We start from the raw sequence: 22,585 nt of genomic DNA on the forward strand, positions 1-22,585 counted from the left end.
AAATAATGTAGGAGACTATAACACAATAGAAATGGTAGGAGAAAATCCAAAGAAAACCAACCGGAATTTTTTTTCTTTTGAGATCCCATGCTCTTACAATGGAAAGTATAGGGGCATAATGAATTCTAGCTCACAGGATGCAATTCCTATGGCGTCCACAGGGTGTCAGCAGTCTATGTTCAAGGTTTCAGGCTTGTAACTTCCAAAACAAATAAGAAATAGTTTTAGTAGAAGGACACGCTCTTGTAAATTCGTGTTTGGGCACATGATGAAGACAAGACCCACCTGCTAATATCGGTTTCCTATTGAACGTACTTTTTTCCGGAAGAAATATTATAGTTTGATTACATTTTAGGGTATCTGAGGAGTCAATAGAAATGTATTTGGACTTGTTTTAACAAAGTTTAGCGGTAGATTTTCAGATTCCTTTATCTGCATGTTGAACGAGTGGATTACTCAAATCGATGGCGCCAACTAAATTGACTTTTTGGGATATAAAGAAGGATTTTATCTAACAAAATGACGCTACATGTTATAGCTGGGACCCTTTTGGATGACAAATCAGAGGAAGATTTTCAAAAAGTAAGTGAATATTTAATCGCTATTTGTGAATTTATGAAACCTGTGCCGGTGGAAAAATATTGATGTGGGGCGTCGTCCTCAAACAATCGCATGGCATGCTTTCGTTGTAATGGCTACTGTAAATCGGACAGTGGAGTTGGATTAACAAGAATTTAAGCTTTCAACCGATATAAGACACTTGTATGTACCTAAATGTTTAATATCCATAATTTTTATGATTATTTATTTGATTTGCGCGCCCTTCAGTTTCACTGGAAGTTGTCCCGCTAGCAGGACGTCTAGCCCTAAGAAGTTTTTAAGAATGAAAAGTGAATTGCTTTGCCACATTTTTTGCAATATTACTTTAGTTCCTTGTTACAAACAATGCATATTTTGGAATATTTTTAATCTGTACATGCTTCCTTCTTTTCCCTCTGTGAAATCCCTGCTGGTTTCCTTCTTCTCCGGCAACCGAGTTAGGAAGAACGCATAGATCTTTGTTGTGACTGGGTGAAATAATGAATTGTAATTAATAACTTCACCATGCTCAAGGGGATATTCAATGTCTGCCTTTTTTATTTGTATCCATCTACCAATAGGTGCCCTTTACGAGGCATTGGAAAACCTCCCTGAACTTTGGTTGAATCTGTGTTTGACATTCACTAATCGACTGAGGGACCTTACAATTATCTATATGTGTGGGGTACAAAGATGAGGTAGTCCTAAAGAGAACTTATTTAGGCTTGCTATAACAAAGGGGTGAGTACTTATTGACTCAAGACATTTCAGCTTTTCATTAAAAAAATAAATAATAATTTGTATGAAAAAAATGAAACACAATTCCACTTTGACGTTATGGGCTTTTGTGTGTAGGCCAGTGCCAAACAAAATCTAAATGTAATCAATTTTAAATTCTGGCAGTAACAGAACAAAATGTGTGTGTACTTTCTGAAGGCACTATCTATATGCCAACAATGTCTAATTTATCATAACCATTACACATAACAAATCCTAATGGCTAAATTTCTCCATTTCTTTTAATATAGTGTAAAAAAAACAAGTGCATTTAAAAATTTATTTAACCATAATATCAACTGGTTATATCGTGGAACACAATCTTCAAAAAGGCAGTAACTGCTTGTGGAAGCCTATGGCATTAGGGTTGGGTGATGTAACCTTTGACCTGTTGTGATCTTCCCATAACTTTTATACCCCCAAAAATTATTTAAAAGTAATAATATATATTTAATAACCCCGCTACGATAGTTTAGTTATAGCGCAAAATCAAATTCAACTGAAGCAATCATGACAACCATGAGGTAATGGCAAATCTTTTATTTTTATATTCCTTTCGGTGGAGGAGCAGGACAGGTTTGTGTACGTGTCTGTTTCTATCTGTGTGGCAGGCACATGATGGAGCAGTGACTATCTGAGGAACGGGCTGTCTTTATTTTTATTTTATTTAACTAGGCAAGTCAGTTAAGAACAAATTCTTATTTACAAACCCGGACGACACTGGGTCAATTGTGCACTGCACTATGGGATTCCCAATCACGGCCGGATGTGATGCAGCCTGGATTCGAACCAGGTACTGCAGTGTCTTAGACCACTGCGACACTCGGGAGTCTTACCGTAGTGAGCTCGATTATAGGCCTACATCATGGGCTGGGTAGATGAAGTCTTAAGTTAAAAAAAAAAAAAAAAAAAAAAAGACAGTCTTAAGACTTTTTTACATTAAAAATGTTGACATTTAGCAGACGCTCTTATTCAGAGCGACTTACAGTAGTGTGTGCATACATTCTTCAGCATTGAATAATTGCTTTATTTGTCTCAAAATAAATAAATGTATTGTTTATGCCATATCTCTAAGCTGTGATTGAGAATAGCTTATACTTTCATTGTTATTTTTGAAGTTCACAACTTTAGGACAACACCTTTCGTAGGCCAGACTATTTGAGAAATAAGCTACTGTTCATAACTTTAACTAGCCTTAAAGCTTTTATGATAGGCCTAGTAGGAGGGTAGGTTATTGGCCATTTGGTTTTCAACCTCTAATGGAGTTTTTTAATTTTATGGTTCACATAAATAATTTCTTTCTTAGTAAGGTTGTCATTATTTTTCTGTCAGCTATTGATATTGTTTGTTCTCATTATTAGTCCCCTTGCTACCTTACGTTTTTAGGCTATTCAAGTAATTTGTTGAGACGGAACTAGAGGTCGACCGATTATGATTTTTCAACGCCGATGCCAATTATTGGAGGACAAAAAAAGCAGATACCGTTTAATCGGCCGATTTAAATAAAAATTTTTTTAATAATATATATATATTTTTTTTTTAATGTATTTTTTTATTTGTAATAATGACAATTACAACAATACTGAATGAACACTTATTTTAACTTAATATAATACATCAATAAAATCAATTTAGCCTCAAATAAATAATGAAACATGTTCAATTTGGTTTAAATAATGCAAAAACAAAAGTTTTGGAGAAGAAAGTAAAAGTGCAATATGTGCCATGTAAGAAAGCTAAAGTTTAAGTTCCTTGCTCAGAACATGAGAACATATGAAAGCTGGTGGTTCCTTAACATGAGTCTTCAATATTCCCAGGTAAGAAGTTTTAGGTTGTAGTTATTATAGGAATTATAGGACTATTTCTTCTATACGATTTGTATTTCATATACCTTTTGACTATTGGATGTTCTTATAGGCCCTTTAGTATTGCCAGTGTAACAGTATAGCTTCCGTCCCTCTCCTCGCTCCTACCTGGGCTCGAACCAGGAACACATCGACAACAGCCACCCTCGAAGCAGCGTTACCCATGCAGAGCAAGGGAAACAACTACTCCAAGTCTCAGAGCGAGTGACGTTTGAAATGCTATTAGCGCGCACCCCGCTAACTAGCTAGCCATTTCACATTGGTTACACCAGCCTAATCTCGGGAGTTGATAGGCTTGAAGTCATAAACAGCGCAATGCTTGAAGCACAGCGACGAGCTGCCCGCAAAACGCACGAAAGTGCTGTTTGAATGCTTACGAGCCTGCTGGTGCCTACCATCACTGTCAGACTGCTCTATCAAATCATAGACTTAATTATAACATAATAACACACAGAAATACGAGCCATAGGTCATTAATATGGTCGAATCCGGAAACTATCATCTCGAAGACAAAACGTTTATTCTTTCAGTGAAATACGGAACCATTCCGTATTTTATCTAACGGGTGGCATCCATAAGTCTAAATATTCCTGTCACATTTCACAACCTTCAATGTTATGTCATAATTACGTAAAATTCTGGCAAATTAGTTCGCAACGAGCCAGGCGGCCCAAACTGTTGCATATACCCTGACTCTGCCTGCAATGAACGCAAGAGAAGTGACAATTTCACCTGGTTAATATTGCCTGCTAACCTGGATTTCTTTTAGCTAAATATGCAGGTTAAAAAATATATACTTTTGTATTGATTTTAAGGCATTGATGTTTATGGTTAGGTACAGTCGTGCAACGATTGTGCTTTTTTCGCAATGCGCTTTTGTTAAATCATCCCCCGTTTGGCGAAGTTGGCTGTCTTTGTTAGGAAGAAATTGTCTTCACACAGTTTGCAACGAGCCAGGCGGCCCAAACTGCTGCATATACCCTTACTCTGTTGCAAGAGAAGTGACACAATTTCCCTAGTTAAAATAAATTCATGTGAGCAGGCAATATTAACTAAATATGCAGGTTTAAAAATATATACTTGTGTATTGATTTTAAGAAAGGCATTGATGTTTATGGTTAGGTACACGTTGGCGCAACGACAGTCCTGTTTCGCGACTGCATCGATTATATGTAACGCAGGACACGCTAGATAAACTAGTAATATCATCAACCATGTGTAGTTAACTAGTGATTATGATTGATTGTTTTTTATAAGATAAGTTTAATGCTAGCTAGCAACTTACCATGGCTTCTTACTGCATTCGCACAACTCCTCGTGGAGTGCAATGTAAGGCAGGTGGTTAGAGCGTTGGACTAGTTAACCGTAAGGTTGCAAGATTGAATCCCCGAGCTGACAAGGTAAAAATATGTTGTTATGCCCCTGAACAAGGCAGTTAACCCACCGTTCCTAGGCTGTCATTGAAAATAAGAATTTGTTCTTAACTGACTTGCCTAGTTAAATAAAGGTGTAAAAAAAAAACGTATGAAAACTTGTAATCGGCCATTCCGATTAATCGGTCGACCTCTAGATGGAACTCTGTTATATTCCTTGTTTAATCGGGAGAAAGGGGGATACCTAGTCAGTTGTACAACTGGATGTGTCTAGGCCATGCATCCAACATAGTGAAAGAGATACAATATTTTCTGACTGGATATTTTACACTGCTTTGGTGGAATTATTATCTAGTCTCTCTGGCCTGCATTCCGCTCTTGTGAACTTCACTTTTTTATTTTACATATTTTCAGCGTGGAACCTATGTTTAGGGGTTATAGCCTAGGCTAACTAATTCTAAATGGCACTAGAAGTTCGCAAAGTAGTCTAAGCGGAGAAAAGATGGGATGCAATTATTCCAAAATTAGCTCGTTGTTGGAACACACATACAGTTTTTCCCTACTTCAATCAACTATTCCATTTTGAATTTGTAATAAAACTAGCATCATTTGGCAAAGAATGTAGCTTGTGTATCTTGTCAGTTATGTTTTTATAGGCATTTATTTCTGTAGCACTAACGGAAGCTTGTGGGGAGCGATTGGAATGCAATTGAGTGAGCCTTAGAGGGGAAAGGGAATTTGAGGAGAAGGACTGTTACTTAGCTTTTCATTTTTTTTACCCTGTAAATGCACGTGTACAAATGGAAATTAACGTCTTTGAGACATAAAAAAATAAATAATCACTTGCCCATTTGGGCACAAAGCACATTCCACCAAGTAATTTTACAGTATATATATTTTTTTCTATGGTTAAAGATAGTACTCGAACAGCCATCAACAGCCATTCCCATCCCTATTAGTTTGTATCTTGTCTGCAAACTATTGCTTGTTTGTCTTTTCTTAGCAAGTTCTGGCCAAAATAAATTGTGTTACCCACTAATTGCTAGTTAGCTGGCTAGCTAACTTGCAAAATGTCAGAGCAAATGTAGCTAGCAAATACAGCCTGGTACTGGTGTAGGCATAGATGAGCATTGTTTTTGCAATGGTATCTTTTAAATCTGAGAGATATAGGCAAAGCATGAATGTTAGCTAGCTAGCTATCTCGCTACATGTGGTAAGAATGTGTAATATAACATCTAATTAGGCTCCCCTGGAAACACTGACCAACACTTTGGTTCCTACCCTGTCAATAATTCCTCCCTGGCTTATTCATTCGTTGTCATGTCAAACAACAATGTATTCAAGGTGCTGCCCACTATATTCCAACTAGAATTCAATCAATCATTCTATTTTCCAACAGTTTTTTTCCCCTAGATGTTTTGCACAGCACGCTGCTCTGCGTGGCACAGTGTGGAAATAACAAAAATGCAGAAATTCATGAACATGTTTGAAGTTGGATTGAACTTTATAAAACAGCCGGACTGGAGAGAGCCATTGAAATCACCTTCTAATTACTACTCATAAAGAATATTTAGAACTTTCATTGTTAAAAAATATGAGTCCGTTATACGGTAAAAACATGAAAAATATTGTGATATGATATTTTGGCCATATCGCCCAGCCCTACTTATAGATGATATTATTGGCTATGTCAGTAACCATGTTGTTCTTCTCTCTGTGTTGTGTGAAGGTTTTGGACCCACTGCTGCTGGCGGAAGCCTTTTTGGGAACAAGACTGCAGCAGGAGGACTAGGGACCGGGCTGGGAGCCAGCTTTGGAGCAGGTATGAATGGAACAGATGACACTTCCAGAGCACCATAGGCCTGGCATACATTTGGTAGTGAAATATAATGTTAACTTCTCATGTATCGTATGGAAGATAATAAATAAACCACAAATGCATCAAATATCCATCATGTAAAAAATAGCAAAAACAAAGACTTGCCTTTTTGGATGTGTTTTATCTGAGTCTTCATTATGTCAGTCATTAGTCTGTGTGTTTCTCTGAGCGTGTGTGTTCTGTGTTTGTCAACAGTAGGCACTGGCCAGATGTCTCTGTTTGGGAATAACAAGACGCTGGGTTCCACTCTGGGAACAATGGGAGGTTTTGGAGTGCAGGGATTCAGCACAGGAAACAGCACTCTGGGCTTCGGAGCGCCACAACAGCCCGTTGGTAAATACCACTTCCGTCTATCACCACCTATCTATCCAGTCTGAAGCTGAATGTGAAAGCACATCCCTCGCCCTTTCCTCTAGTACAGTGGTATTCAAACTTTTTCAGCCGGGACCCTATTCCCCCCCCAATAATTTATTGCCACCCCACCACACCCCAAATCTAATGACACAACCTTAAAATCAGTTAATTTAGATTTTTACATCAACAAATAAGCTTAAATTCAGTGCATTTTTATCTCTTATCAAAATGAAAAGAAACCAATGAATATATTTACTTAATACAATTGTATATTTTCAAATGTTTTTTTCTCAAACGTTTGTATATTGTCCCGTACAATAATCTGTACTCTTAATCTCCTCACTGCAGTTTCCCCGCCAGCCCGACTTTGAAAACCACTGCTCTAGTACCAATTGTATTACTCTTTTAGTGTACTGAAGAAACTGTCTGGATAACATTACACGATGTGGTGTGAACTTCCTAATTCTTATGCCTGTTTCACTTGTCTCTACTCAGCGGTGACGGACCCTAACGCGGTGGCGGCCCAGCAGGCAGTGCTGCAGCAGCAGATCAATGCTCTGGCCTACTCCCCCTTCGGAGACTCCCCCCTCTTCAGAAACCCCCTCTCTGATCCCAAGAAGAAGGAGGAGCGTCTGAAGCCCACCAATCCAGTGGCCCAGAAGGCGTTGACCACGCCAACTCACTACAAACTGACACCGCGACCTGCGACACGTGTGCGGCCCAAAGCTCTGACATCATCGGGCTCTTCCAAGTCCCAGCTGTTTGATGGGTTGGATGACGACGAGCCTTCTCTCACCAACGGAGCCTTCATGCCCAGGTAGGTGTCTCTGTGGAAATTTGCTTCTAACTAGTTCACATGTTTCTGTTTCCACTGATTTACTGAATTCAGCTGTTTTCTGTTATGTTTTTCTAAGCGGATACTAGAACTTGGTTTTCAATAGCTTTTCACCTCTTGTATGTAACAAGCTGCATCTATATGCTTCTGTCTGTCTGCTGACTGATGTTGGTGTATGGTACCTGATGTGTATGTTAGTACATCTGTGTATGTTGTCTGATCTGTGTTTCTCTGTGGTGTTATAAACTAGGAAGAGCATCAAGAAGCTGGTGCTGAAGAACCTGAATGGCAGCAGCCTGTACAGCAGCCCACTCAACAGAGACTCCGACGACCTGTCCTCTCCACCAGAGTACCCCCTCAACGGACTCGGGTCAGACACACACACACACACACACACACACACACACACACACACACACACACACACACACAGAGTTAACATTTCAAATATGTATCTGTGGAGTGTTGGTTGCTGACCATGTCTCTCCCCTACAGTGCCAGTGTGGACGAGGATGATGATGTGAGGGAGGTGGTGGAGGGAGGAGCCGAGGACGACCTGGAGATCAAGTTCTACGCCAAGCCCAGCCTGCAGGACACCATCTCAGAGCTCAATGCCCATAGGATGGGGGCTGGGGGCAGGAACGGGCTGCAGGTGAGCTGATAGTAAAAAGGAGTAGACAAACAGTGAATATGGTTGTCTCAAATGACACCTGATTCCCCATAAAGGGCACTTATTTTTTGGGGCACGCTCCTCAGATAGTGCACTACTTTAGACATTTTTGACATGACTGTTCTGAACCTGCCTCCTCTGATTTCAGGTGAGCAGCGAGGACATATCGCTGGGAGATGACTCCATACAGGAGGAGCGAGTGGAGGAGGGCCCCCCCCACCCTGCAGGTATCGTTCTGGGCCGTGTGGGCTACTACACCATCCCTGCCATGGAAGAGCTGGCCAAAATGGTGGATGAAAACGGGGTGTGTGTGGTGGAAAACTTCACCGTGGGCAGAAAAGGTAAGACTCTGGATTGGTCGGGTGGATACTGCTCTTTAAAAAAATATTGGTCGGTAGCTCACTGCTCTGCTCTCTGATTGGCTCTCAGGTTACGGCTCCGTGTTCTTCCATGGTGAGGTGAACGTGACGGGGCTGAACCTGGATGAGATTGTCCACTTCAGACGTAAAGAGGTCATCGTCTACCTCGACGACAAGAACAAGCCCCCTGAGGGGGAGGGGCTCAACAGGTCAGTGACAGGAGGGGCTCTTCCAGGGGGCTCTTCCTCCCCTGGGACAGGGGCTCTTCCTCCCCTTCACAGTGGGGACATTGTCGTTATCAGTTTCCTTGTAATGCCATCACAGACGTCAAACTGATTTGACATATACTCTGATAGTGATCACAGCTGAGGCATAACTCAAGTTAATGTTCTCCTTATTTCCTCTCCCTTTCTCTCATCCTTTACCGCAACTCTTTACTAACCCCATATTCTTATCTCTTTCTCCCTCTCCCCTCTTTCTCACTCACTCATCCCCTCTCCCAGGCGAGCAGAGGTGACTCTGGATGGGGTGTGGCCTAATGATAAGACCACCTGTACTCAAATAAAGAGCCCTGAGCGTCTGTCTGAGATTAACTACGAGGGCCGCTTGGAGAACGCCTCACGCAAACAGGGCGCCCGCTTCCTCGAGTACCGCTCCGAGACTGGGTCCTGGGTGTTTGAGGTAAGCATGCCATGACGCACACAGCGTCTGTGAATCAATTTCTCCCTTCCATGTCTGACTCTTCTCTCCCTGTGTCTGCAGGTGGCTCATTTCTCTAAGTACGGCCTGCAGGACTCTGACGAGGATAAGGAAGTCCCTCTCAAAGTGGACCCCAAGAAGCTGAAGACGGCAACAAGACTTCCACCAGGGCTGCAGCAGCTGCCTCCCTCCCAGCAGCAGGTGGCGCCACAGGCTCAGGTAGACTGAGCAGCACAGTGCGCCCACCCACACTGACAGTCATACTCACTGCTCTCTACATCACTTGGATGGCCTTAATCAATATACAACCTAAATATACCCGATGATCTGAACAGAAGCAGTGTTTCCTTTCCACTACCATTACTACCACATGCAGTGTGTTGGGTCTTCTGCCTATATCTCTGTTTCACCACTCCTGTTATGGCTTGTATTCAATAGGTTTCTATGAAAAAGGTTTTACGTTTGATAGCCCTGGATGATGTTGGTCTCTGCACCCCAATAAGGCTCTTAAACATCAATCTGACATCACATGATGAGATGGGAAACATCCACATGTTCCATGTTCTATATATCAGTGGTGTGGGGAGGTCTGAGTTCTCCTCTCCGCCCATGTTCACCGGTACCTGAGGTGCCACAACTCACCAATCACAGACAGGAGGTGGGCAGGGTGGATTGCACAAGTCTGTCAGTCCTGGTTAGTGGTTAAGTTCTGCCCCTCACAACCGATTCAAAATGCACACCTTCATCTGTGCTCTAAATCTTAAATATCCTGAGCTTAACATCAGCCTGGATCACTAGCAAAGGCATGAAGTAATTAATGGATTGAAAATAAGATGTTTTAAGGGCTAAGTGTTGAATGAGGTTTTTGGATAAAAATAAATCAAACTAACTTAAGGAAATGTTTAACTCTGAAGTATTTTTTTTATTTTTCTTAAATTAAATCTGTATTGTAAAATATTTTTTTAACCAACTGTCAGTTTCATCTGCTAGGTATTTAAAGTCAACATTTACAAACGGTTTAATACTGATTACGGTAACTTCAGAAAACATCACATTACCATGGTTGTACCTCATTAAAATCCAGTATTAATGCAGAGATGTTAAACCTGAAAAATCTCTTCACAGATTCATAGTTGCTTATGTTTTATCTTTTTTGCCAAACAAGCTTTAAAAAATGTACCAAAGATGTGTGATGTGTGATAACTTGCGGTTCTTGGGCAACTCTGCCAGTCCTGCAGAATATATTCAGGATTAGGTCTTCTGTCTGGTTGAGGGTTTAAGAAACTACAACTACTACTCTTGGGGTATTATTGACTCAAGCTACGACTTATCTTACGTAAAACCTGCTCCTATATTCATCTGTGATATCTGATAATGCTATGAAATAAACGGATTAAAGATGACACATTCTGCTGGTCTGTCAGACTTGTGTATGTAGAGAAGAAAATAATGCTTATTGAGAGTGATGTCCACCATATGTGGTCTTCGTCCACACACCTGTACCATCTGCTCTGACCAGTGGAGCTCACTGACCTGGAACCAACTGCTCTGAATACAGATACTGACATTTTACATTTACTTACGTAAGCTGATTACACTAAACTGATTTTATTTGTGTGTCTGTCTCTTCTTGGTGTTTGGCGGCACTTTCCCTGCTGTGTCGTTTGTCGACCCGCTGTGTGTACAGTCCACAGCAGTGCTGGAGCTGCTGAATCGCGTATTGGAGGTGGACAGTGATATGGCCGACATTACCCAGGATGCCCCAGGGGAGAGCATGTTGGGGGAGGAGGAAGGGGAGAGTGGCATAGGGGAGAAGGGAAGTCGGCTGGGGAATGTGACCCATACGGAACACGACTCTGTCTCAGCGTCCAGTCAGATTGCCTCCTCGCTGGGGATCAACCCTCACACACTACAGGTAATATACTACTGTACACCCTCATGCGCCACTTGTTTAATGGTGTGGGTGGTGTGTTTTCCCTCACTCGCTTCATGACGGTAGCTTGTGCTTCCCTTTTCTCAGATTATGAAGGCATCGCTGTTTGCTGAGGACGATGATGGTGACATGTTCCAGGAGCAGGGAGGGATGACAAGTTCTCTAGACGTGGCCTCTCCTCACATCCACCTGCCTGGCACGCAGGGCAGGCCCTCCAGTAAGTGTCAGACACACAGCCCAAACACTGAATTATACCCACAGTCGCCATCCTTTACTTACAGACCCTAACAGGCCTAAAATGCTAATATAGCAGTCCTTCTGAAGGAAGCTTTACTATTGGATGAATTAAAGGTGGTTTACTTGGATTGTGTTCATTGAGCTCTTCTTCCCCCCACCCTTGCGTTCTCTCTCCAGTCGGTGGTCTCCTGCAGACTCGTTTCAGCAGTGCCGGTCTCTTCTTTCAGCTCCCTGACGTGCCCTTTGGTGGGGGCCTTCCCGGCAGGCTGTCTCGGGTGTCGCCGGCGGTGCCTGAGCCTTCGCGGGTCTCCCCCTGGCCCTCTTTTTTTTTGCCAGCCCCACCGGCCGAGGCCACTGTACGGACAGTAGGGGCTCGGCGCCTGGGGGGACCTGTGGACCCAGAGAACTCAGTCACACTGGGGAAGGTATTGATAGCTATACTTCTAATGTGTTACATTTCCTGGAACTTTCCCCAAATTCACAGGTTTTTCCAAAACTCCTGGTTGGAAGATTAACAGGTTTAAGAGGGACTAAGTAGGAAATCTGGAATCCTCCAACCAGGATTTCTGGAAAATTTGGGGAAAGTTACTGGAATTTTTGCTAGACACTTCATGATACAATTATAATCGTTAAGAGTTGAAATATCAGGTACAGTAGACTGATTTACACAAGGATACATTCAGATGTACACGGGGCAAAGCAATGAAACTTTACATCAAGAACATTGAGATTTGCTGGATAATTTGAATGATTCCACTGTTTATTATGTGTGAATAGGGCTGTAAAGTATGGGTTGTTGTAATCCATTCCCATCCATCCAGGGCCGTCTTCTGATGGATGTGGCTTTGTTCACGGGCCGGTCATTTCGGGTGGGCTGGGGTCCTGGCTGGACTCTGGTCCACTGTGGAGACGGGCTAAGTGGGGCCGGGGACAAGGAGCAGGACCACGGAGACACAGGAGCTACAGGCTTTGGATTCCTGCCCAAACCTGCCAAGAGTAGACGGTAAGCAATACACACACACACACACACACACACCAGACCACTGTCATCAGACCACTTGACCAGCAGCATACCTCCCTGCACCCCACTGCTGGCTTGCCTCTGAAGCTAAGCAGGGTTGGTCCTGGTCGGTCCCTGACTGTGAGACCAGATGCTGCTGGAAGAGGTGTTGGAGGGCCAATAGGAGGCACTCTTTCCTCTGGTCTTAAAAAAATATCCCAATGCCACAGGGCAGTGATGGGGGTCATTGCCCTGTGTAGGGTGCCGTCTTTCAGATGGGACGTTAAACGAGTGTCCTGACTCTGTGGACACTAAAGATCCCATGGCACTTATCGTAAGAGTATTGTTAACCTGGGTGTCCTAGCTAGATTCCCAATCTGGCCCTCGTACCATCATGGTCACCTATCATCCCCAGCTTCCAATTAGGCTCTTCTTTCCCCTGTAACCATTCCCCAGGTTGTTGCTGTAAATGAGAATTTGGTCTGTCAACTTACTAGTAAAATAAGGGTTAAATAAAATAAATAAAAAATCTACACAGTAGGAGTGTGGAAATGGGATCCAGACCTGTATGAAAGGACTGTTTGAGGTTTGTTTAGAGATCGAAACTAAAGCCTAAACATTCCTCGTTCCTCTCCTCCAAATCCATCTTTCTCCCCATCCTTCTGTCTTTCACTGTACAGACTGTCAGACAGTCCATTCAAGGTGGTGATCGAGCAGGTGGTTGGTCTGGAGCTGCGGGACAGTGAGGAGAGCCAAGCGGTGTACCAGCGGCCCCTGGAGATCAGCCTGAAGCACAGCAGCATCAGTACAGAGGGGCCCTGCCCCTTCATCCAGCCCCAGAGCGGTGTGGCCGCCCTGCACGAGTACGCAGAGTGGATTACTGACCTCAACCAGGAGGCTGGTGCTGGAGATGGTAAGAGATGCAACACACACACAATGGTAGATGGTGCACATTCATTATTGGTCCAATTCCAAAACTTCCCTATTATTCTGACATCACCCCTGTATATTTCTGTTTTAATCCTCTCCCATGGTGATCTCGATGTGTTCAGATATATAAAAAATATATGCTTGCTAATGCTATCCTCTTTATGTCCATCTCCCTGTAGCAGTCCTGGGTCACTGGGCTCAGGTGTGGACTCTGTGTGAGGCCCTGTGGGGCCGACGGTGTTCAGCAGTGCCTGGTACCAGTGGCTACCTGCAGCAGATGGAGAGGAGAAGGAGCTTCTCAGCTTGGCTGTCCCACAGTGCCACCCAGAGGATCGAGCAGGAAGTGGGCCTGAACAAGGGGGGAGGAAACGTGGAGGCCATCTTTAGCTACCTGACTGGACACCGGATCAGTGATGCCTGCAGGCTGGCTCAGAAGAGTGGTGAGGAGAGGGGGGATTGGAGGGGTGACAGAGGTAGGGGGGATTGGAAATTGAGGGGATGTTGAGGAAGGAAGGGAGATCAGGAAGACGAGGGAATGGATGGATGGAGGAGGGGAGGGGTAGGAAGCTAAACCCTGCTGCATACAAGTGGTGTCTTACGAAACCGTTGGGACAGGTTGTAGGATCGCATTAAGTTGTCTTAAACCTGTGTGTAGGGGACCACCGTCTCTCCCTGCTGCTGTCCCAGGCGGTGGGCTCTCAGTACGGCCGGGAGCTGCTGGCACTGCAGCTTGGAGACTGGAACAGGATGCAGACAGACTCTTTCCTGCCTGAGGAGAGGCTACGGATCTTTGCCCTTCTCGCTGGGAAACCTGTAAGTAACTGTGTGTCCAGCTGTTGTTGTGTTCAGACCGCCATTAACTGGATTGTCATGTGTGTGTAATCCACATAATGTGTGTGTAATCCACATAATTTGTTGGAAAATACATGAATGATAAATGTTTTCTGAGCTGTATGTACTGGTCTCTCTAGGTGTGGCAGTCTACAGACTGTGAGGTGAATGTGTGTTCAGAACTGGACTGGAGGCGTTGTATGGCGGTCCACCTGTGGTACATGCTGCCTCCCACCGCCTCCATTGCTGAAGCCCTGGCCAAGTACGAGGCTGCCTTCCAGGGCTCTGCTGAGGGTCAGAAGTATGCCTGCGCCCCCCTTCCCCCCTACCTCGACCAATCAGACCAGCCGGACATGGAGGAGGAAGAGTCTAAACGGCCGCTTTACGATATCTGCTTCCACCTGCTCAAACTCTACAGCGACAGGTACTACACTACCCACAACACACTGCGCCTACATACTTCCCACAATGCACTGTATATGTTTCTCAAAATATATTTTTTTGCTTTACTAAGGGGTGGAGTGGGGCTGTAGGTTTCTCTGACTAGAACTAATCCTACATTATCATTATCAAGCAGATTTAACAGAATAACAGTAAACTACCTCTAGAGTCGGGTTTAAGTGATGGCTCCCTCTCCCTCCCAGGCACTACAGCCTGCAGCAGTTGTTGGACCCCCTGGCGGTGACGTGGGAGTGTCTTGACTACCGTCTGAGCTGGCACCTGTGGTCGGTCCTGCAGGCGCTGCACTACACACACCTCAGCCCCGCCCGACAGGGCCTCATACACACCAGCTATGCTGCCCAGCTGGAGAGTGCTGGCCTCTGGGACATGGCCATCTACGTACTGCTGCACATACCTGACAACACGTACGTACACTACATTACCAAAAGTATGTGGACACCTGATCGTCGAACAGTTCATTCCAAAATCATGGGCATTAATATGGAGTTGGTCCCCCCTTTGCTGCTATAACAGCCTCCACTCTTCTGGGAAGGCTTTCTACTAGATGTTGGAACATTGATGTGGGGACTTGCTTCCATTCAGCCACGAGCATTAGTGAGGTCGGGCACTGATGTTAGGCGATTAGGCCTGGCTCGCAGTCTGCATTCCAATTCATCCCAACGTGTTCAATGAGGTTGAGGTCAGAGCTCTGTGCAGGCCAGTCAAGTTCTTCCACACCGATCTCATTTCTGTATGGACCTCGCTTTGTGCATTTTGGCATTGTCATGCTGAAACAGGAAAGGGCCTTCCCTAAACAAAGTTGGAAGCACAGAATTGTCTAGAATGTCATTGTATGCTGTAGCATTAAGCTTTCCCTTCACTGTAACTAAGAGACCTAGCTCAAACCATGAAAAACAGCCCCAGACCATTAGTCCTCCTCCCCTAAACTTTACAGTTGACGCTATGCATTGGGGCAGGTAGCGTTCTCCTGGCATCCGCCAGACCCAGATTCGTCCGTCGGACTTCCAAATGTTGAGTGTGTTTATCACTCCAGAGAGCACGTTTTCCACTGCTCCGGAGTCCAATGGTGGCGAGCTTTACACCACTCCAGCCGACCCTTGGCATTACGCATGGTAATCTTAGGCTTGTGTGCGGCTGATCGTCCATTTTATTTTTATTTAACCAGGTAAGCTAGTTGAGAACAAGTTCCCATGGAAACCCATTTCATGACGCTCCCGACTAACAGTTCTTGTGCTGACGTTGCTTCCAGAGGCAGTTTGGGAACTCTGTAGTGAGCGTTGCAACCAAGGACGGACGATTTTTATGCGCTTCAGCGGTCCCGTTTTGAGGTTGTATGGCCTACCACTTCGCAGCTGTGCCGTTGTTGCCCCCAGATGTTTCCACTTCACAATAACAGCTTAGTTGACGAGTGCAGAAATTTGACAAACTGACTTGTTGGAAAGGTGGCAATCCTATGATGGTGCCACGTTGAACATCAGAGTTCTTCAGTAAGGCCTTTCTACTACCAATGTCTCTATGGAGATTGCATGGCTGTGTGCTCCATTTTATACACCTGTCAGCAACGGGTGTGGCTGAAATAGCTGAATCCACTAATTTGAAGGGGTGTCTGCATACATTTGTGTGTGTGTGTATATATATACACTGCTCAAAAAAATAAAGGGAACACTTAAACAACACAATGTAACTCCAAGTCAATCACACTTCTGTGAAATCAAACTGTCCACTTAGGAAGCAACACTGATTGACAATAAATTTTACATGCTGTTGTGCAAATGGAATAGACAAAAGGTGGAAATTGCTGACAGGTGTATAAAATGGAGCACACAGCCATGCAATCTCCATAGAGACATTGGTAGTAGAAAGGCCTTACTGAAGAACTCTGATGTTCAACGTGGCACCATCATAGGATTGCCACCTTTCCAACAAGTCAGTTTGTCAAATTTCTGCACTCGTCAACTAAGCTGTTACTGTGAAGTGGAAACAATATCTAGGTATATATAATGTATTACACTCATACAGACACACGTGGTTTGCTTATTAGGAAAAGGGGTATACCTAGATAGTTGTGCAACTGAAATGTGTCTTCTGCATTTAACCCAACCCCTCTGAATCAGAGGTGCTGGGGGCTGCCTTAATCGACATCCACATCTTCGGTGCCCAGGGAACAGTGGGTTAACTGCCTTGCTCGGGGGTAGAATGACACATTTTTACCTTGTCAGCTCAGGGGTTTGGTCAAGCAACCTTTCGGTTGTTGGCCCAATAATCCTACCCGCCAGGCTACCTGGCACATAGTCATGAGGAAGGTTAAGTTGATGAGTGAGAGGAGTATTTGAGGGTCAGTGCTCTCAGCAGATAACCTGGATGGGCTGACAAGGATTCATCATAATCTCACAAGTGCTACTGTGACCAGCTGGGTTCAAAGTTCAAACCCGACTCGTCTGCGCAATGTGTTAGCCCTCTGTGCTCGGTGAGCTAAAGGAAGTAAACATGTCTCAGGAAAGCTTACACATTACGTGAGCAAGCACTGTTGGAAAACTTGAAACATGTTAGCTAGTTAATTTCATAAGACTTTACATGTCTTTCTCCTCTGTCCAGGCTGCGTGAGTTGGCGGTGAGGGAGATGCTGCAGCTGCACTGCCCCCTACTGGAGACGGAGGAGTCTGCCAAGAAAGAGCACTTTCTCACAGAGAGACTACTGATCCCAGAACAGTGGCTCCACCAGGCCAAAGCTACCAGAGCCAGAAGAGACACAGACAGACACGGAGAGGCCCTTCACCTGTACAGAGCAGGACACTGGAACCTCTGCCACAGTCTGGTCATACAGCACCTTGCCTCAGGTGTGCATGTAAACACTCACGCGCGCGCACACACACCCAGACAACCTCTAACCCTGTTCCCCTGTCTCTGTGCAATTTCCCCTGTAGATTGCATCATTAATGATAACCATGAGTACCTCTTGGAGTTCCTGGAGGGGCTTGCAGTTCCTGAGCGCAGTTCTGTGATCCAGGACTGGGACACGGCTGGCAGAGTCTACCTGGACTACATCGGAGTCATACAGACCCTACACGCCATACAACAGGTACGCGTGTCTGTCTAGACTAGACTACAACAGACATGCATACCATACTGTGAGTTTGGGGGATTTTGTCTGCGCCCTAAAGATTTCTAACCCCCAAATTGGAATTTGTCAGTTATATTGTCATAAATCAGTTGAGCTAGCTGTAGCCATGTGCCGTCATGATTCCCAAAAGACACAGGAAAAAGTCGTCACCACAATATCCCAGCTCAATTAACCTAAAATTCACCTTGAAATTTGCTAAATAATCAGCACATGTCCAGACATTTGAAAGCTAGTCCCACAGCGCATCAGCTAGCTCCACTTGTCTGTCGTCTTCATTATGTTGACTCCATTACTGTTAATTATGTTAGCCAATTATTTATACTGCTAATCTCCTGATTATTTGTCTCTGTCATATACAGATGGACAATAGTGGCTATGAGCTGAAGCACTTGCACATTTAGGTGTCTTTGGGCATGTTAATGGGAGAGTGTTTCTACTGTGTACTCAGATTAACATTGCTGTTTATCAGTTGGAATGGTATATTACTGAGTCATTCTCTCTCTCTCTGTGTGTGTGTTCAGATGGACAGTACTGGTTACGAGCTGGAGTGTCTACACACTGAGGTGACGTCACTCTGCAGCAGGATAGAGCTCCTCCCTTGCTCCACCGCCAAGGACCGCCTCGCCCAATCAGGTGAGGAGATCGAGCTCTGTCTGCTTTAGTGTTGTGTGTGTGTTCCTATATCTAACCCTGTTCTCTCTCCTGTCTCCAGAGATGGCCAAGTGTGTGGCTAATATCCTGCGTGTGGTGTTGAGTCTGCAGCAGGGTGGTGAGATCCCCTTGTCCCAGCTTGCGTCCAACATCGGCCGTCTGCCCATGCCCGAGGACTATGCTCTCGAGGAGCTCCGCAGTCTCACCCAATCATATCTGAGACAGCTCATTGTCAGCTAATGATCTGCCCCCTGCCCAATAGCAACTGAGGTAGTTTGTTGGAAGCCAATGAGAACAGTGGGGGTAGGAGGGGACTATCTGGGACAGTTTAGAACTACTGGGGTTTGGTTGAGAATGCAGCGATGGACTTGAAGTGTGCTCCTTTGGGACTTTGGTTTCTCCTGAAGAAAATGGCACAAGATTATTGGATGAAGCATTCCTCTGTGTGTGTGTGGAAATGAATGACTTGCAAGTTGTTTTGTTTTTGTTTAGTTCTGTTGTACTTAGTTTGTAAGATGTGTTTAAATATTGAACTGCTCAACCCTCCTAATACTCACCAACTTTTGACCCTGTTTAAAGGGACAATCTCATTGGCTGGTGTGTGTACCGCCAGTATAAATGCTTTCTGCAAACTGTTTGTTTGACTTGTTTTACATCAACGTGGAAACTTAAAGGTCATTATAGTAAGATTGGTTAGGGAGCTGTCAGGGATGAACTGTCAATATGTGAATACATAGGGAAGATCTATCCAGCTGAAAATGGAGAAGACTCATGTAATATTGTACAAATTGCAGGCTTGAAATGAACAATTCTTGATTTTGGATACCAAAAGACATAGAGAAAATGTAAATTGAGAATGGATAAACTTATATTTTTGTAGCTTTTTTGTTGTATATTGTCTGAAACCTAGAGTATGTAGTGTATTGGAATGGAATCTAACTAGCACTTCATCACAAATATATGTTTCAGATTTCTATTTTATGGGGGACTACCAGAGCTGGTTTTTGTAATCAGTGATCCAACAATAGTTTGTTTTTAATGAGCCAATCCAATTTCTCTGGTCTGCAAGGAGTTTGAATGATATTTTAAATATCATTTACAAGTCCTTGGTGTTACCTTCAGTCACACACCCTCTATCATCCTTTTGTTCCCCTTACTCTCTAGTTTTCTGTATTTAGATTTTTCAAGAGAAATGTACTTATTGATTGTTGTGCTGCTGTCGCAGTATATTTTGGGTGGAAGACCGCTCCCCTCGCACACAGTGCCTTTTACGAGGAGGGTCTCCGGACTTCTGTTGCTGCCGTTGCTTTGTGCACGATTGTGATGGTGATAACATTTTTATTAGTCTGAATAAAATGCATTCTATTTTGTCCTGAATTGTATTCAACAATTTTGTGCAATACTATACCTTTACTCATGCACTCTGTGTCAGATCTTGAATCCCTCACTAGGTTTATTTTTAGTCTACCGCCATTCTTCTCTAGGCTGTTCGTCTTCTGTATCGGACAGAATTTGCATTTACTCTCTGTTTTTAAAAGGCCTAATGCATTTTTAAAGGGCTCCTTTCTCCAGATGAAGTGCCTTGCTTACATTGTGTTACAATGAACAGGGTTGCTGAGTGGGACCATGTGTGTCGATGGATGGACGGATGTGTTAAGTACCTGCCACCTGACGTGTCCACGGTACAAGCAGCTTTAGGTACCATTACATTGAAATCGGACAAGTGGCCTGCCTTCTCTGTTCAATTATTCACATCAGATGCATCTTTAAAAACCTAATGGTGTGTTTTCCTCCTATGTTACAGAAGTTATGGAGTCAGTGCCAGTTGGACTCTTCTTTGGTGCCCCGTGTTATAGCTTTAAAGTTTGTTTCAAATGGATTTACAGTATTGCATGTAACCTACCATTCATTCTGTACATTATTACAGTGCCTTCAGAAAGTATTTGTACCCAATGACTTAGTCCACAATTTATTGTTAAAGCCTGAGTTCAAAATGGATGAAATTGTTTCTCACCCATTACACACAATACCCCATAATGACAGTGAGAACTAGATATGGCCTTGTGTTTTAGGTTATTGTCCTGCTGAAAGATGTGTCTGGTGAAAAGCAGATGGAACAAGGTTTTCCTCTAGGATTTTGCCTGTGCTTAGCTCCATTACTTTTCATCATGGAAAAACTCCCCAGTCCTTAACTACAAGCATACACATAACATGATGCAGCCACCACTATTCTTGAAAAAAAATGGAACTCGGTAATGTATTGTATTTGCCCCAAACATAACACTTTTGTATTCAGGACAAAAAGTAAATTGCTTTGCTGCATTTTTTGCAGTATTACTGTAGTGCCTTGTTGCAAACAGGATGAATGTTTTGGAATATTTTTATTCTCTACATCAGGGGTCTCAAACTAATTCCATGGAGGGCCTAGTGTCTGTTGGTTTTTGTTTTTTCCTTTCAATTAAGGTCTAAACAACCAGGTGAGGAGAGTTCCTTACTAATTAGTGACCTTAATTCATCAATCAAGTACAAGGGAAGAGCGAAAACCCGCAGACATTCAGCCCTCCGTGGAATGACATGCTCTACAGCACAGGTGTCAAACTCATTCCACGGGGGGCCGAGTGTCTGCGGGTTTTCGCTCCTCCCTTGTACTTGATTGATGAATTAACATCACTAATTAGTTAGGAACTCCCCACACCTGGTTGTCTAGGGCTTTATTGAAAGGAAAAACCAAAAACCTGCAGACACTAGGCCCTCCGTGGAATGAGTTTGACACCCCTGCTCTACAGGCTTCTTTCCTTTCACTCTGTCAATTATGTTAGTATTGCGTAGTAACTACAATGGTGTTCATCCATCTGCAGTTTTATCATATCACACCCATTAAACTCTTAAGTCACCATTGGTTTCATGGTGAAATCCCTGAGTGGTTTCCCTTCTCTTTGGCAACTGAGTTAGGATGGACGCCTGTAATTTTGTAGTGACTGGGTGTATTGATACACCATCCAAAGTGTAAAAACTTAACCATGCTCAAAGGAATATTCAATGTCTGCTTTTATTTTTACATCTACCAATAGATGACTCCCAAAGAAGGGCACTGGAACGTATGTGACTTAAGCACATTTTAACTCCTGTAATTATTTAGGTTCGTATAATAAAGGCGTTGAATACTCATTAACTCTATTAATTTGTTTTTTAAAAATCGAAAAACATCATTCCACTTTGACATTATCGGGTATTCTGTGTAGGCCGGTAACAAAATGTTTCTCTCAATTTAATTCATTTTAAATTCAGGCTTTAAACAAAATGTGGATAAAGTTCTGGGGTGTGAATACTTTATAAAGGCAGTGTATATAAAATCGCGCGGCGCGCCATGCCTCCTTTTGCACTATGTGGGGCGCGCACCACAGCGCGGTAGGAAGACTAGGTTCCTGGATACAGCGGCAGTTCTTCCAAAACCAGCCCTGTGCGCAGCTGTCTCTTCGCAGCGTGTTTCAGGCCTACGCTGAACTCCGCAAATACGGTAAATTCTCTCTGCTGTAGGGGACTATTTTGCTCTTCTGCCCGCTGTGTCAAACATAAAGCGGCATATTGTGCCTGTTTAGCACCATGCATCTATGGAGCGTCTTTTCTACGTGGCTATTCTTCCTCTGTTTTAGTTTTCTTCCAGGTACGTGCTCTTTTTTTGCTTAAACATTTTACAACATATATTGCATTAGAGACGAGGTTCTGATTGCTTATCGATGGAAGAATTTGAGGGCAGTTTTTCTCACTTTGGCAGTCCGTAGCTTAACAGTAGGCCATTTCGTTTTATTCCCCGAGTGTTCTAAAATGCCAACTACAATATAGTGACCTAACTGACCTAACATTGAAAATGTGGCAGATTATACTTTCACATTGGATGCTGAATGAACAACCCTTCAACGATGTATTAAGGGGCAAAGGTGGACTGTGGATATTACATGCATGCATCCATGGACTGTCACTATGTACTCTTGGTTGGTGATTTCAGGATGATAACTTAGGTGTTGATATG

The 22,585-nt window shown here is 43.6% G+C and overlaps 1 protein-coding gene across 8 annotated transcripts in view; it reads left to right on the forward strand.

Annotated features, from left to right (window-relative positions):
- Positions 1-19,932, forward strand: part of LOC120057095 (nuclear pore complex protein Nup98-Nup96-like) — a 30,862-nt gene extending 10,930 nt beyond the window's left edge. For 6 of the 8 annotated variants that reach the window (XM_039005504.1, XM_039005502.1, XM_039005506.1 and 3 more), the window contains 21 exons: positions 6,324-6,416; positions 6,669-6,806; positions 7,323-7,644; positions 7,913-8,032; positions 8,158-8,314; positions 8,481-8,673; positions 8,762-8,900; positions 9,195-9,372; positions 9,454-9,609; positions 11,078-11,305; positions 11,411-11,540; positions 11,738-11,985; positions 12,382-12,563; positions 13,241-13,473; positions 13,670-13,930; positions 14,146-14,303; positions 14,462-14,745; positions 14,966-15,187; positions 17,379-17,862; positions 18,426-18,537; positions 18,617-19,932. In XM_039005504.1, the coding sequence (XP_038861432.1) occupies positions 6,324-6,416; positions 6,669-6,806; positions 7,323-7,644; positions 7,913-8,032; positions 8,158-8,314; positions 8,481-8,673; positions 8,762-8,900; positions 9,195-9,372; positions 9,454-9,609; positions 11,078-11,305; positions 11,411-11,540; positions 11,738-11,985; positions 12,382-12,563; positions 13,241-13,473; positions 13,670-13,930; positions 14,146-14,303; positions 14,462-14,745; positions 14,966-15,187; positions 17,379-17,862; positions 18,426-18,537; positions 18,617-18,795 (4,217 nt within the window). In that variant the 3' untranslated portion in view covers positions 18,796-19,932. The remainder of the gene's footprint in view (positions 1-6,323; positions 6,417-6,668; positions 6,807-7,322; positions 7,645-7,912; positions 8,033-8,157; positions 8,315-8,480; positions 8,674-8,761; positions 8,901-9,194; positions 9,373-9,453; positions 9,610-11,077; positions 11,306-11,410; positions 11,541-11,737; positions 11,986-12,381; positions 12,564-13,240; positions 13,474-13,669; positions 13,931-14,145; positions 14,304-14,461; positions 14,746-14,965; positions 15,188-17,378; positions 17,863-18,425; positions 18,538-18,616) is intronic. The other 2 variants (XM_039005507.1, XM_039005509.1) reach the window with 1 other exon arrangement.
- The last annotated feature ends 2,653 nt before the right edge of the window (positions 19,933-22,585 follow it).

This window comes from Salvelinus namaycush, chromosome 12 (assembly GCF_016432855.1).
Source record: "Salvelinus namaycush isolate Seneca chromosome 12, SaNama_1.0, whole genome shotgun sequence".
Lineage (NCBI taxonomy): Eukaryota > Metazoa > Chordata > Actinopteri > Salmoniformes > Salmonidae > Salvelinus > Salvelinus namaycush.